The following is a 16,033-nucleotide window of genomic DNA, read 5'->3' on the forward strand; positions in this document are numbered from 1 at the left end:
CACCTTGAGAGTAGATCCCAAAGCCTGTGTCATGTAACTTGCAGCTCTTTCTGAGACAGGGTTAAGAAACAGTGTATTCTGTGACTTGATAGCTTTCTGTGCTCCTTGTCACATATCCTGTGATGAACCAACCAGTGTGACGTAGGGCTTCCTGCTCCTCCTAAGAGGGTATAAAATGTTAGACCTTTCCTTTGTTCTTGGAATGAGCCCAAGACTCCTCACAGGGATTTTTCTCAGAGAGGTATGCTGAAGTCTACTTTGGCTTCCTCCAACCATGCTCTGTCAGTGTCTCACCCCCCCCCCAATAACTCATAATGGAATGTCTCTCCAAGTTTTAAAGGGAAATCTTCCCTGTAAGGTCCCATCATGTTTAGTCCTCCATATGATAGTTTCAAATGTTCTCCCTTCCACCTCAAGTCCCCTTCGTGGCCTCAAACTCTTCTCTTCTTAATAATCTTCCCATCCAAAGGAAACCCTGAATTATGTGTCAGCTTCCCATTCTGAACTGACAGACAATATCATCTTCTTTCATTATATTTAAAATTAGTAAACAAAGAAATACAGGACTAAAAATAAACCCCAAGGTGAACCAAGTCTCATGTTAAGTGATCTAAGCTATGCCACCACTGGGGAAACTTTACTTTGCTAGAGAGAGTGAGGGTTGTGTTGGTGCTTGAAGCTTGGTGTCCCACTAAATTAGCTCTTGAGGGGCAGGTGTGCTTAATAATGAAGGACAACAGAGGGACGGGGATCCTGACGAATATGTGGCTCCATTTGTTTTCATCATAATTTAGACTGGAAGGACATCTGAGTTCAGCAAAGAATGTCTGTCTATCACCACAGGGACTTGTGGTCATACAAGTTCCTAAGATGTGTACAACCAGCAAACCCCAGAAGAGCAGCCTATGTGTTAGGCCTTCTGCTCAGCACCCAGGAAGCTGGTTGAAGGTAGGAAAGCCATTCCTAACAACAGAGAGAGATGCCACAATCGTGGCTTACATTCGGAAGTCAAGTCATTGACTTACTTGCCTCACATGCTATCATTGGAGGCTAAATATGGTCTAGGCTTCTACTACTGGGGTAGCTACCTTCCCTTAGGAAGGCTGTTTCCTCACACAGAGAAGAGGATAAAGCAGAGACAGGTTGAGCTAGGCTTTCAGTATAACGAAGTCATGACAATAACAGTCTCCCTTCACCCACTTTTTTCAGGATCTTGGCCACTCAGTCACCTCCCTTCCTCTAGACATGCTGAACTCAGCATATCTGCTCTATCAGTCCCACCCCCTGGGCCATTGGCTTTCGGTCATTTGATAAAGCTTCTGCTGCACACAGGACATCTCTCTTCCTTATCCTAGCACTCAAACTGAATACTGCTGCCCGAGGCCTTCAGCCTGTCTCAACACACCATCTTCAGCTGCCAGGGCCATGGCTCTATTGTTCAACTTGATACTGGGTGAGTGTTTCTGCTTCCGTGACTAATCCTGTCACAAAGGAGGCAAGGGTCCAGAGCTTTCTGGAGACTATACCAGAAGGATATTCTCCAATTCTGATTCAGGTATCTTTCAAAAACAGCTTCCCATATATGGTAACTTGTTCCAAACCTTAGAAAGCCCCTAAATCCATATTTGAAGTTTGCTTTGACTGCCAGATTTTTGTCTATTTCTTTATATTTGCACAAATTTTACATGCATTTCCTTTGATACACATGTACAATATATAATGTAAAAAGACAATGACTGGATGTTGGGTAGCAGTGAGGTAGAGCAAGGAGAGAAAGGGCGTCTGTCAGGGGAATCTCCTGGGGTAGCTCACACCCCTTGAGAGTATTGTCTTTCTTGTAATAAGACTCTGACATCCTCCTTTTCTCATCTTATTAAAAGACTTTATTAAAAAATAAGGGAATAAAGAAAAGAGTTGCGAAATAACAATCTCTCATTAGTCTATTATTAGTCTAGTGTCTTCTAAAAACATATTCTCAGGGTTCTCTAATTTTCCTAAGTCAATCTAGATATTGGACAAGCTGCAGTTTTGGATTGCAAAGGAACGTGTACTTTAGTCATGGCTCTTAACTGAATTTGTAAGTTACCATACTTCACTGAAATTTTGCTCTCTGAAGTAAAGATGATGTTAAAACCCCAGAAGTTTTAAAAAGGATTTTGTACTCTGTCTGTGTTTGTGTGTACCACAGAGGAAAGACTTGGGTTGCTGGTTAACCTTATATTGAGACTGTCCAATAGGCCTGAGTTGGTCTAGGTTGGTTGGTCAGTGAGCACTGGAGAATTTCCCTACTCTGCCTATCTAATACTAGGATTACAAGTTCATGCCTGTCTGGAAGTCTTTTAATAATGAAATTAGTATGTGACACCTAATGGTGTCTACTGATCTGCTACCCTAATATGTCACATCCATTTTTAGTATCTTAACTACCTAGAGGATAACCAAAGCCCACACTTCTCTCAGCTTCAGACATGTATGACCCATGAAGGGCCTTGACGTATCTTAAACATCTCTGCATCCAGGTAGAAACCAACAACTAGCTTTGCCTCTTGTGGATTACAGCTGAGCCTTCAAGGTCTCACCTGAAGTCTTATCTCCTTTAGAAAGTCATTCAGATCTGTGCCAACTGCACTCATCCCTCCAGTAAACAATGTTGAGAGGCTCCAAGCCATTTACTGACAATCATTTCCGCTCCTGTGTGCCAGCCTGTCGCACTCCCTTTCCTTCTAATGCTTCTCAGTCCTGTGTGGGAGGTTATGCAATGCATATACAAAGTAAAACCGAGTTTTAGAAAGTTGTAATATACAAGCCTCAGTCTGAGTGGCCTCACTGTGAAGACTAAGAGGCTCCTGAAAGCTATTTATAAAAAGAAGTATTTCAGGATTAGTCACTGAGCTATTTGAAGCTGTTTGAAAAATTCTAGACTGGTCCAAAGATATTTGCTCTCATGGGGAAATCCTATAGCATATGTGGCAGGCAAATTACACAATTAAAAATCCTTGGCTTCTGGGGCAACTGGTGGCTTCACAGTGTGAAGAAGGTGACAGACTGTACAATTATACAGATTGTGTAGGGGGGAAATGTTCCCACATTCCAATATGCCAGATTGGAATATGCTAGAATTTTGAACTAAATTGTTGATCCTGGCCTGTTGATCTAAATTGTCAATGAACCACAGTTTACAAGCAGTGACTAACTTTTATACTGTTAAATGGTGGAGGGAAATCAAAATCAAACTATCACTTCACAAATGCCTAAAAATTAACTGCAATTTAAAATGATGTCGATAAGAAAGGTTTCTGGGAATCTGGCAATGCTCATTGGTCCACGTACACTTGGCTCCTCTCATATCTCAGGGGCAGGGCTGAGCAGTTGTAACTGTGCATGCAGCCTACAACATCAAAAATCCTTATGGTAGGCTCTATACAACAGGATTTTCCTACTCCCATCTAAATGCAGTGCTAATGACCATGACAGATCATGCCTCTCTGCCTTGTCCACAACTGACTGTTCTGTGGGCTCTGGTGCTCTTTTCTGTGTGCCACATCACCACTCTCCCTCTGTAGGCAGCTACAGTTGGTCGGCATAAATGAGAGTGGTAGATACAACCTAGACCCATGCCTGGAGTGGAGCGGCAGTAATGTGTAATGAACAACTAACTTAGTTTGCTAGACTTGGCCTCTGTGTTTCCCGTGGTGTCCTTTGAGGACCAGGAGTGCTAGGAGAAGATGGCCATGACAGGAATGCCCTTGAGGCTATGTGTCTCTCACTTTCCCTTCAGAAGTTTGGCAAGGAAACATGGTAATTTGAAAAAGGACTTTATGACCTGTGACCTTTCTTCTTTTTTCTTTTCTCAGCCCTCTTGACCATTTTTGTTGGACTGTGTTTCTCAGGTAAGGAGTTTTTTGTCTGTATTTGTTTTGTTTGCCTATTTGTTGAGCTCTCAAGAGACTTAGGACTTAGGCTCTAGGCTTAGAACTGACGAAAGTCTGTAGCTTCCTTGGCTGTATAAAGGTTCAATCCAGGCAGTTCCTTTCTAGAGTCTACGCCAGCCCACCAGCCTCGTGTGGATGGATTTTCACCTTCAGTATCTAGATGTACTCAGGGTGTTTTTCCTACTAATGATTTTCTGTGGCCCTAGAAGTTCATCCAACATCCAAACAGGATAGGTCCCTGCATCAGGCCCCTTTGTGGACCTGCTCAGAGAAGAGATTCATTTTGTCTTTCCAGGTTCCCCCGGCCATGTTTTTTTTTCCTCAGCTCTTTAGGTAGCCTTGAAGTAGAAATGCTTCTGTGCATCATGTGGCTTGAATGCAAAGGGAAGCCTGGGGTTCAGCCCCTGCCCCGTCCCCCACTGGCTGCCTCTTCACGGAGCCTGTACAGTGGTGAGAGCGAGAGCAGAGACTGGGAAGAGGGGCAGAGGGAAAGGTGGAGAGAAGGAACCACAGACTGGTTTCAGTTTCTTTGACACTATCTCTCCATGCTCTGTTTAGTTGGATGGTAGGGGCTTGACCAGAGATAGTGCCACACATTTTACGGTGAGATCTTCTGCCACTTACTGTATCGGGATGCTGATAGGGTGATTCTCTGCCACACAGGTGCAGCTTGACGGATCAGGTGCTCGGCCGGATGCTGAGCTCACTGCATTTTTTTTTCTTAGCCCTCCATGGTTGTTGCCAATACAGGCACTGCCTGCTCTCTTTGGTCTCCCCTCGCACACATGAACACACACACACACACACACACACACACACACACACACACACACACACACACACACACACACACACCCTACTTTCAAGCTTTCCGCTAATAAAACCGAGTAAGGGCACTGCTAGGAAGGCAGGTGCCTCTGTGTTTCCTCCCGAGCTTGAACTTCCTAAAGTCAGATATTTCCAGACCAAGTCTTCACTTACCCTCGCTGCACTCTTTGGTTACATCAGCTTTTCTCGAAACTACTCTGCTATTCTACTTCATAAAAAAAAAAATAAAAATTCATTAAAACAAGAATTTTACAATCCTAGTGAGCCCAATAGCAGCTTTTTCCTGCTCTGCAAAATAATGCCAGCCTAGACTTGAATCTTAGATCCAGTGACCTAAAGATTATCGCTACATACGGCTCATGATTTATGTAGGATTTATAAACTTGACATTCACATGTTCAACAGCGGGGACTTTCTTAAGTCGTTTTATTTTTAAATAAAGCATCCTTCATTTATTTTTGACAATTCCATGTGCAAAACTATATATCTTAATAATATCCATTCTCAAAATCTCCCTGCCACTTCCCCAGGTACCTTCAATGTGTCCCACATCCTCTTTCATGTTTTCTTAAAACAAAAGCAAAACAAGCAGACGAACAAAATTCAAAACATTAACAACAGCAACTGAGTTCACTTAGTGCTGCCCTTTCGGCTGTCAGCCGATCCTGTGTAGATCTACTGACCATAGCTTCAATTAGTGAAACAGCTTCGTGGTGCTCAGAAGACAGCATTCCACAGCACAACTCTAGCTCTTAACCTTCCCTCTCCTTCCACCATGTTCCCTGAGGTACAGATATAGCTATCTTATCCAGTGATCTCCAGTTATGGCTGGTGCCTACTGCAGAGAGAAGATTCTCTGCCTGAACTTGAAGGAAACACCAATGAATGTGTGCAAACACAAATATTTAGAAGGCTGTTTGACAGCATGTCCCCTTAATAAGACAATAGTAATAAGGTGCTCTCCCTCCCTGTGGCCTATGGTCTCCCTAGTCATGGACTTTTGATAAGGCTTACAGGACCAGGAAAGAATTCCCTCTTGGAGCAGGCCTCAAATTCAAGTGGGAAGCAGTTTATTATCCCCAGAACCAATTGGCATATTTTGCCTGGCAAGTCAGCTTGCAGTATGCAAGGTTCACCACTAGTACCCACCCATGGCTTTTCTCCCTCCTGGAGCCTACATTGTGCCTTTGACACAATGAAAGCTAGCAGGGAAGAACCGGTCAGGTCAGTTCCAGCTTAGTTCCTCTGTATCCTGCAACTACAGTCTGAATGTGACTTCAGCAAGTATGATATGATCTCACTTATGGTGAGCAGCCAAGAGCAATGGCCATCGCCTGTGTTGTTCAGGAGCCCCTGGGAGCTTTCTAGCCAGTGAATCACAAGGAGGTAACTCAGACTGGACACTGGGATTTGCATGTCTTCCAAGGGGAATCATTACTTACCCATACAGCGTACCTGTGTTTAAATTTATCCTTCTTTCTAAAAAGTTGTATTTTTAATTAGCCTACAAAGTAGTAGGCTTCCATAATGGTTCTTCATTTATCTTTGGTTTTGGTTAACCTACCCCATGCCTTCCTCTCTTCTGTCTTTAAATCCAAATTCTGCTTAACCCTTTAACCATCAGGGTTTTAATCCTTTGAAGCTCTGACTGTTCTCCTATTAGATCTCTTTTGAGCTAGGTTTTTGGAGAGGGACAATGTTGTAGGAAACAAGAGGGAAAGAGAGGAGGAGGAGGAAGAGGAGGGAAGAGGAGAATGAGAACAAGGAGGACTAGGAGGAGGAGGATGAAGAGGAGGCAGAGGAAGAAGAGGAGAATGAAGAGGAAGAAGCGGAAAAGGAATTAAAACGGAAAGGGAAAGATGAGAAGAGATGTAATACATTAGCCTTAAATCACATATCACTACTACCTCAGTATGGCTACCACAAGAGAAACTCAAAAATTTGTAAGAATAGCATCTTTACACAGACCTGGACTGGGACTCATAGCGAGCCATCACTTCTATGAGAGTTTTCCTTGTCTATGAAATTGTAGGCAGACATTTATTGGTCCTCTCATTCTGACCACTAGAGGGTCTAAAATCTCTGCCAAGTCTTCAGCCAGCTTCTTCATCTCAACCATCAATCTGAAAAGGATATCAGTATCTAGGTGTCTTGAAATGGCACTCTTGGTAGTGTACAATTAAGAACATAAGCATATCCAGAAGTTTCTTTACATCTCCTATTCTGATTCCAGCTCCCCATGCTGTTTGTCAAAGGTATAAGGGCCCCAAACTGACTGCATATAGCCCCACACACCCTTCTGCTTCTCTGAGGCCTCCAGCTAATATCTCATCCCTTTTCAGAGTCTCCAACTAGAGTGCGGCTAGTGGGAGGCGCCCACCGCTGTGAAGGGCGAGTGGAGGTGAAACACAACGGCCAGTGGGGGACTGTGTGCGATGACGGCTGGGACTTGATTGATGTGTCTGTGGTGTGCCGGGAGCTGAATTGTGGAGCAGCGAAAAAAACCCCGAGTGGTGCATCATATCATCCACCAGCATCAGAAGGGCAAAGCGTTCTTATTCAAGGAGTTGAATGCAGTGGGGCGGAAGACATGCTGGCTCAATGTACGCTAAATTACGATGTTTTTGATTGCTCGCATGCAGAAGATGCTGGGGTACAGTGTGAGAGTAAGTATGGGAGGCTCAAGGACCATCTTCTAGTATCCTATGCCCCAGGCAGCCATTTTGTTAGTCTTTGATTCCTGCTGTGAATATTCACACGGTGCGAAGATGAATGATGGCAACACCATCCTCTACATGTTACACGTTCTTGATTACAAGACTTGGATATAATAATGGCTGTGATTATTATCCACATGGCTTCTTCCTTCCTTTCCAGGCAGATATGAGATCCAATTTCCCTTATTCATGGAAATGCAAATAAATCTGTGCAGATCTGTCAGCCACTGGACACTTGTTCAATGTCTGTGTGGAGTTATGGGAGAGCCCATGAGGTTTAATAAGTGTTTTTTTGTGAACATTTTACTTCTTTTTTTTTTTTCAGAGCTGGGAACTGAACCCAGGGCCTTGCGCTTGCTAGGCAAGCACTCTACCACTGAGCTAAGTCCCCAACTAACATTTTAGTTCTTTAGTTGCCTATCAGCTTAAGTGGGGAGGGGGAAGATACTTGTGGGAAGTCAAAGCAACCTCACAGGTAGATGGAACAGGCATATAAATATGGAATCGATGCAGTCGCACAAAGAGACAGACACACGGACACAGTGTTTCTTCACTGTTCTGCATAATTAGCTCTCTATGAATTAACATTATGCGTGTGCTTTCTCTAAAGACTGTGATCTAATTGCAAGGCCGCCTCCATCCCCTTCTTTTTGTGTCCCTGCAGGATTTACCATTAGAGAAAAGATGAGCTCCCCAATGTTAAATTCTCCTATTTTTTAGAAAAGTCAAGGTTTGGGAACATTAGTAAGGGATACTTGATTTATGCCAGCATAGAGCCAAAAAATATTTTGACGTTTCAGTTAATATGTGTGTTTATTATGTTTGGTGCTTTTTCAACATTAATCTATATGTTACATAATATAATTACACATATATAATATACATAGATTAATATAATCTATATTATATAGATTACATATAATATGTATTTTGTATTAATTTGTAGTGCTTTCAACTGTCTCTTGTGAGGAGTAATTAGAAGTTGAATATGGAAATAATTTGAAAAACTAAAATGCCCTGGGCAGTGGTAGCACATGCTGTTAGTCCCAGCACTTGGGAGGTAAAGGCAGGCAGATCTCTGTGAGTTCAAGGCCAGGCTGGTCTACAGAATGAGTTCCAGGACAGCCAGGACACAGAAGAGCCCTGTCTCAAACAAACGAAAAACAAAACAAAAGAAAAACTAAAATGCTACAGAAGTGAGTATGATTCATGTAGGGACTGGGAAACCATCACGTCATTCTCTTAACCACCATGTACCATGTGGTGCTACAACTCTAACAGCCTCATAATGAAGGCCAAGAACTGAGCCATGTGTAATCAGACTCCCTTTTCCGAAAACACCGTGTTCTGATATGGAACAGACATTGCCTCTCCCTTTCTTTCCAGACCCAGACAATCCAGAGAATGTGCGGCTAGTAGAGGGCCTCGGGCGCTGCCAGGGTCGACTGGAGGTGTTCTACCAGGGCCAGTGGAGCACTGTGTGCAAAGCAGGCTGGAACTTACAGGCTTCAAAGGTGGTGTGCAGGCAGCTGGGCTGTGGGCGAGCACTGCTGGCCCACAGATGCTGCAACAAGAATACCCAGGGCAAAGGACCCATCTGGATGAGCAAGATGTCATGTTCTGGACGAGAAGCAAACCTTCAGGACTGCCCTTTCAGTCCTTTGGAGAGCAATTGTACCCATGGCGAGGACACGTGGATGGAATGCGAAGGTAATGGACGATAATGACGTTGCATCTAGAAATTCGGTTTATTCATAAGTGCGGTTAAATGGAAACCCATGCAAACAATACCTACAAAGAACTACTCATGCGCTGGAAGGCCATTGCAATTTCATACGTTTGTATTGATTGCCAAATCTCTTAAGAATAACTCCTTTTGCAGAGGGTAAACACTTAAAAATTGTATATTTTGCAATCATGCTGTGAACTATGATACAGAATGCTGTAAATAGGGTATAACTTCTGAGTTCTTCAGCCTTTAATAACCACTAGAAATTCATTATATATCTATAAATAACATATATTTACAAATAATGTGTGTGTGTGTGTGTGTGTGTGTGTGTGTGTGTGTGTGTGTGTGTGTGTGTGTGTATCATAATAAAATGAAAGTATTCTCGCTAGGAAAACAGACCTAGCCGCGGGGTTTGGAAATGGATCAAGTCTTAGGGAAGGAGCAGCTGTCACCAAAGCACATGGAGAATTTCAAATGTGCTGGCAGAGTTTTGGTGATCACATCCATAATCTTTTCTTTTTTCCTCTTTTCCTTTCACCTCTGACGTCACCGCCTTCCTCCTGCAACCTGCAGATCCCTTTGAGCTGAGGCTGGTAGGAGGAGACACCACCTGCTCTGGGAGGTTGGAGGTGCTGCACAAGGGTTCCTGGGGCTCTGTCTGTGATGACAGCTGGGGAGAAAAGGAGGACCAAGTGGTCTGCAAGCAACTGGGCTGTGGGAAGTCCCTCTTTCCATCCCCTAAAGCCCGCCAAAGCTTCGGGCCTGGGACAGGCCGCATCTGGCTGGATGACGTCAGTTGCTCAGGGAAGGAAGAGTCTCTTGAGCTCTGCCGGCACAGGCTGTGGGGATACCATGATTGCACGCACAAGGAAGATGTGGGCGTGATCTGCTCAGGTATGTCCTACTGACCTGCTAAGGCTGCACTTCCAAGGGATGAAGTAGAAGAAAGGCAGCGACACTCGACCGGTCATGGTACTTCTTTCTGGGTCGCAGAGTCGGCGTAGCCTGCACCTGCTCTGGACAAGCCTCGAGGGTTAGGAGCCAGGGTCCTAGCAGTAGTTTCGTGTTTCTTTGGGGGAGGGGAGAGGTCGGTATGGACACAGATATATATATATATATATATATATATATATATATATATATATATATATATATATATATTTTAATATAGTCATTGAATCTGAGAACAGGAGGATCGATGGATGTCCTTATAGTAAACGTGAGAAAAGTCAGTCAATATCGAGTTTTCCAAACAACGTAAACGACTTTTAAATCATACAGCAGAACTAAATTGATTGGTCTTTGGTTTCGGTACCAGATTAGTTCTAGGAGGTGACGCTGACCTTCAAACCCTAAATTTGAGCTAACTGTAGAAGGCAGCTTGACCGCACTGTGATGTTACTTCCTAAACCTTATTCCTAGAGTGGATGTGGGGGAGCCCTGCCTCTGGGCAGGGAACTCTTTGGAGAATGACTGAGAGCATCTTGCCAGAGAGTACAGGATGCCATCCCTGAGCTATTGGCCTCCTCCCAGGAGCCGAGGAAGAAGTTCCTTGCGAGAAGAAGTTCGAGTGTTACCCCTGATTCTAGCTGTAGGACTGCAGCCCAGCTGTGGAATTAGGAGAGGGAGGTGGCCGTGCAGAGATCCTTGCTTTAAGCGACTTACTCTAAAGTGAGCTGAGAACTGATTTTAACAAAAAAAGGTGGGAACAGTTAATGTCCAGAAAACAATAGATCTGGCCACTCTTCAAAATTTGCTTCACTTTGATATTCAGACAAAAAGACTCTTGTCCCATTTATCTCAAAGGTTTCTGCGAGCTTATAAGGATAAGACATGAATAGAGTCAACCATATCTTCCTCTGCATTCTGTGTCTATGGATTCAGAAGTATCTGGGAAGCACAGCTGCACCTGTACTGAACACACGGAATTGCTATTTCCTTAACAATGCAGTGTGACAGCCACTTATACCGTAATTGCATTGCATTCAGTGTTATAAGCAATCTAGCCATTACTCAGAGCATATAGAAGGATGTGCCTCAGTTGTATACAACTGTATGGGGGACTTTTGCTGCACCTGTGGATTTTGGCATCCTTGGAGATGCTGGCACCAGTTGTCTGTCAATGCAGAAGGTGATCTGTACTGTTTGTGACTCACAGGGGACATAGCTGCTGTACCTTTGGAGTATAAATCCAGCTTTTGACCTCTCTCATATCACTGTGGAAAGAGTTACACATGGGGCTTAGCTCTTTCCTATTCTGGCCCTTCATCTGCCCCCTTGGCCAGTTTAGCTTGAGTGGAACTAACCTTCACGAGGTTCTAACTTTGCCCTCACTGCATTTTCCTCCTTTTTTTTTTTTTTTTACAGAGCTTTGATGTGTGAGCTGGATCCCTGCTTGTTCATTGATTCTCCCAGTGGTTAAATCTGGCCTTGGGCTTTAGCCACCTCTCCCTCAACCTCTCAGGAGTCTGAACATTGTGCTCATATCTTGATCCAGCGTTACATGCTACCACAATCACCTCAAGATGTGAGCTGCTGTGCTCCTTGCCTGATGACATTTCCAATTTCCCTATGCTCACTGTTCACTCCTTGGTAACGTCCCCATCTTTACTTCTGCTCCCCAGCCTGCCTGCAACTCTTGGGCCTGCCAGAATTGTACAGGTCATGATTAAGGCACAGGCCATGATTAAGTCTGTGAGCCACACTGAGGATGTGACAACATGAGGAACACTTAAGAGGGAATGTGGGTAGACAGTATTTTGGAGGTTGAGGAGAAAATGCAACTGTTTAAATGCTTTTAAAACTTGTAACAAGTGAAGTGATCATGGCAATAACACTTTACTACTCTGTTTTCTCTCAGAGAAAGTAACAGGGTGGTTTCCTACAGCCCTCAAATGTTACCTGTTGAGTTCTAGATGTCTACCCAAAACCTCCATGTTTAAAGTTTGGTGTCTAATGCAACAGTATTCTGAGGTGGGGGCCTAGGGATCTAACTGCATCACATGATTTGATCCCTCAGCCTTTATGAGTGGATTAATCACTAGTGAATCCACTGGGAGATGGTAGATACTTCAGGAGTTGGGACCTAGTTAGAGAAGAAGTTAGTTGTTGGAGTGTGTCTTTGGAAGGGGATATTTTGTCCACAGCTTGACCACCTCCCCGTGTAGGTAGGTTGCTTGCATATCTTAGCTACTGCGTGTGAATTATACTACAATAAACATGATGAGTGTTCAGGTATTTCTTGGTATGTTGAGTCTATTTTCTTAGATTGATGCCTGAAAGTCAGTAGCATTTTTATACCCACATCTCATATCCATGAAAAGATCTTTCCAAACTCTGAGCAGTTCAGTTCTGCCCTTCCAGGTTCTGTGGGTAGATCCAGTTGTCCTTGAGGGCTAGTTAGCACTTTCTAGGGACTAGAGATTGTGACACAAAGTAGATTGTTTTATCCAGGTAAGTGGATTTCTACAAGTTATTCTGGATCTGAGAAAAGACATTTCTCACATGTGACAGAGACCGGAAGTTCAGAAGAAACCCTTACATGGAAACACTCGTGCACAGACGGTAACTGTATGAGGCACATGAAGGTCCAGAACTTGGGATCTAATGGCATTCCTGACTTCATGTAACAAACTGCTGTGTAATCACAGTAATTTTAAAAACTTAGTTGTCTGGTATTGGTTTTAGTGATTCTAACCAAAAGAACCCCAACTAGTTTACTCATTTCAAATTAATAAAGTGATAAGTCATCCACATTTGATTGATTAGATATTGATTAGATAAGTTAGTTGTTGGCAATGCAGAAATTGTCATTGCATTTATACAGCAAACTCACAAATAACATAGCATGGGGACCAGCTATAACAGGATAGCACTCTAAGAGTTGACCATGAGTGCCCTGGTTTGCCTATTGAATGTTTAAAAGCTAACAGTCACATACAATATTTGACTTGTGGGGAATGGGTTACCTCACCCAGGAAGATTTTTCTAGCTTCATCCATGTTTTGCTAATTCTGTAATTTCTTTCTTTTTTTAAAAAAAAGATTTATTTACTTCATGTATATGAGTACACTGTCACTGTCTTCATGCACACTAGAAGAGGGCATCAGATCCCATTACAGATGGTTGTGAGCCACCATGTGGTTGCTGGGATTTGAACTCAGGACCTCTGGAAGAACAGTCAGTGCTCTTAACCACTGAGCCATCTCTCCAGCCCCCTGTAATTTCTTTCTTAACAGCTGAATAATATATGTCATTGTTTATTTGTACCAAAGTCTCCTTTTTCATCAGTTGATGGCCATTTACACTGTTAACAATTTCTGGCTATTTTGAATAAAGCAGTAACAAGTGTGGTGATTAAGTATCTCTCTAGCAGAATGTAGAGAATACTTTGGGTATATGCTGGATCTTAGTGTACTTAGTGTAGCCAGATCTTGAGATAGATCCCAACTTCCTGAGGAACCATCACACAGATTTCCCTCGTTGCTGTATAAGTTTGCACTCCCACCAGCAATGGATAAATGTTCCTTTTTTCCCATGACCTCATCAGCATGAGCTGTCATTTGTTTTATTGATCTTGGCCATTCTGACTGCTGTCAGGTGAAATCTCAAAGCAGTTCTGATTTGCATTTACCCGGTGATTAAGGGTGGTGACCATTTCTTTAAGTGCTTCTCAGCCATTTGTGTTTCGTCCTTTGAGAGCTCTCTGCTTAGTTCTGGCCTCATTTTTAACTGGGTTGTTTGATTTCTTTATGTCCAGTATTTTTACTTCTGTATACATTTCAAATACCAAACCTCTTTTAGATGTCTAATTGGTGAAGATCTTTCCCCATCCTGTAGCCTGTAGCTTTGGCTGAATGACAGTGTCTTTTGTGAAAGTTCTTCAGTTTCGGAAGATCCCATTTATGAATTGTTGTCCCGAGTGCCTATGCTATAGGCGTCCTGTTCAGAAACTCCTTCCCTGTGCCCACGAGCTCAAGCCTGTTCTACACTTTTCTATCTATCAGGATCAGGTATCTGGTTTTATGTTGGGGTCCTTAGCCCCCTTGAAATTTGTGTGGTTTGCATTATTTTGCTGGCACCCATTCAGTTTGACCTGCACCATTTGTTGAAGATGCTGTCTTTTCTCCCCTATGTATTTTTGGCTTCTAGGTCAAAAATCAAATGCCCATAGGTGTGTGGACTTGAGTTTTTATCTCAGATTCTATTCCACTGATCATCATGTCCATTTTTATGCAACTGCCATGCTGCTTTTATTACTATCTGTAGTAATACTTTGAAATCTGGGATGATGATACCGCTAGCATTTGTTTTATTATTATCAGTATATGATCATCATCATCATCATCAAAGGCTGTTTTAACTATCCTAGTTTTTTTATGTCCATATGAAGCTGAGAATTGCTTTGTTTTGTTTTCAATTTTTGTGAAGAATCGTCTTTATGGCAATTGCATTGAATCTGTAAATTACTTTTGGTAAGGCAGCTATTTTCTCTATGTTAACCTTACTGATCCATGAGTATGGGAGAGCTTTCCACCTTCTGGTGTCTTCTTCAATTTCTTTCTTAAACTTTCTATTATACAAGTCTATCACTTGCTTGGTAAGAGTTATCTCAAAATATGTATTTCGAGATATTGTGGAAGGTACTGTTTCTCTGGTTTCTTTCCCAGTCAAGTGGTCATTTGTCTGTGGGAATATAACTTATTTTTCTGTGTTAATTTTGTATCTGTGTTTATTAGCTGTGTAAGTTTCCTGGTGTTTTCTTTTATATATAAAATCTTACCATCTTTAAGTAAAGATACTTGGACTTTTTCCTTTCCATTTGTGTCCCCTTTCATCTGCTTATGCTTTAGCTAAGGCTTCAAGTCTATACTGAATAGATATGGAGAGAGGAGAGAAGGCTGAGTGGGAAAGTAGGAGTCCACCCTGAGCAAGAGTACAGGAGAAAATAATCACAGATACCACACAGCAAAGGTTATTTTGAGAAACAATAAGTAAGATTTACTTGAGAAGAATCATTTTTCATGCTTCGTCTTCCATAATACACCAGGAACACAGACATAGTCACCTATGAAGGCTGCCTATGACTTGTTTTTTATCTGTAAGGTAAACTTCTGATTCGAGTGGGGATGGTCAGGAAGCCTTCAACAAGAAGACGCAGGCTGCTCATCTGTAATCCATAAGCCTTATTCTCACTAAGATTGTTTTGAAATGAACCATCCTATTTTTTCTCTCCACACTGGAAGTCTTAGCTAGTGCAACAAGGCAGGAAAAGGAAAAAAACAAGTATACAAACTGGAAGAAGACTAGAATGTTTTAGTTCACAGCTATGACCAAACGTAAAACTCACAATGGACTCTACCAAAATAAGGCTTTCAAGAACTATCAAGCGTTCCATATACAAAGTTAATTTTATTTATCTATAACGTAACAATTAAAACTTGAATATTTATAATGCAATCAAACATGAAAGACCTAAGGACATATTTAACACAAATGTAAACCACCTACACATTGAGGAATACACAAAATTAAGAACGGTGTTAAAGAACACCAAAGGTCACAAAACTACATTGTTAATTATCTACCAACTTTTCTTGCCTGAGGAGAGGATTTCGGAGACACAGCAAAAATGACATAAATAATAAAATAAAAATGTATAAACTTGACCTCACTAAAATCAGAAAATTCTCTTTGAAATGCATTAATAATTAAATTTATAAACTAGTGTAAACTGTCAACCTTCTGTAGTTCTCTGGCTATATCTCAAATTATTAATAGGATAAATAGCTCTGGCTATAAATAGGAAAATGATATGAAGAGAT

General features: G+C 42.3%; 1 protein-coding gene across 1 annotated transcript; it reads left to right on the forward strand.

The window, feature by feature from the left end:
• Positions 1–1,363: 1,363 nt before the first annotated feature.
• On the forward strand, positions 1,364–12,446 carry Cd5l (Cd5 molecule-like). Its single transcript, NM_001025685.1, is given in 6 exon segments — positions 1,364–1,453; positions 3,855–3,890; positions 7,103–7,426; positions 8,864–9,187; positions 9,783–10,103; positions 11,577–12,446. Coding segments are annotated over 6 exon segments (1,041 nt in total). The 5' UTR covers positions 1,364–1,425; the 3' UTR covers positions 11,585–12,446.
• Positions 12,447–16,033: the final 3,587 nt, after the last annotated feature.

This window comes from Rattus norvegicus, chromosome 2 (genome assembly GCF_021556685.1).
Source record: "Rattus norvegicus strain SHRSP/BbbUtx chromosome 2, alternate assembly SHRSP_T2T, whole genome shotgun sequence".
In the NCBI taxonomy this organism is placed as follows: Eukaryota; Metazoa; Chordata; class Mammalia; order Rodentia; family Muridae; genus Rattus; species Rattus norvegicus.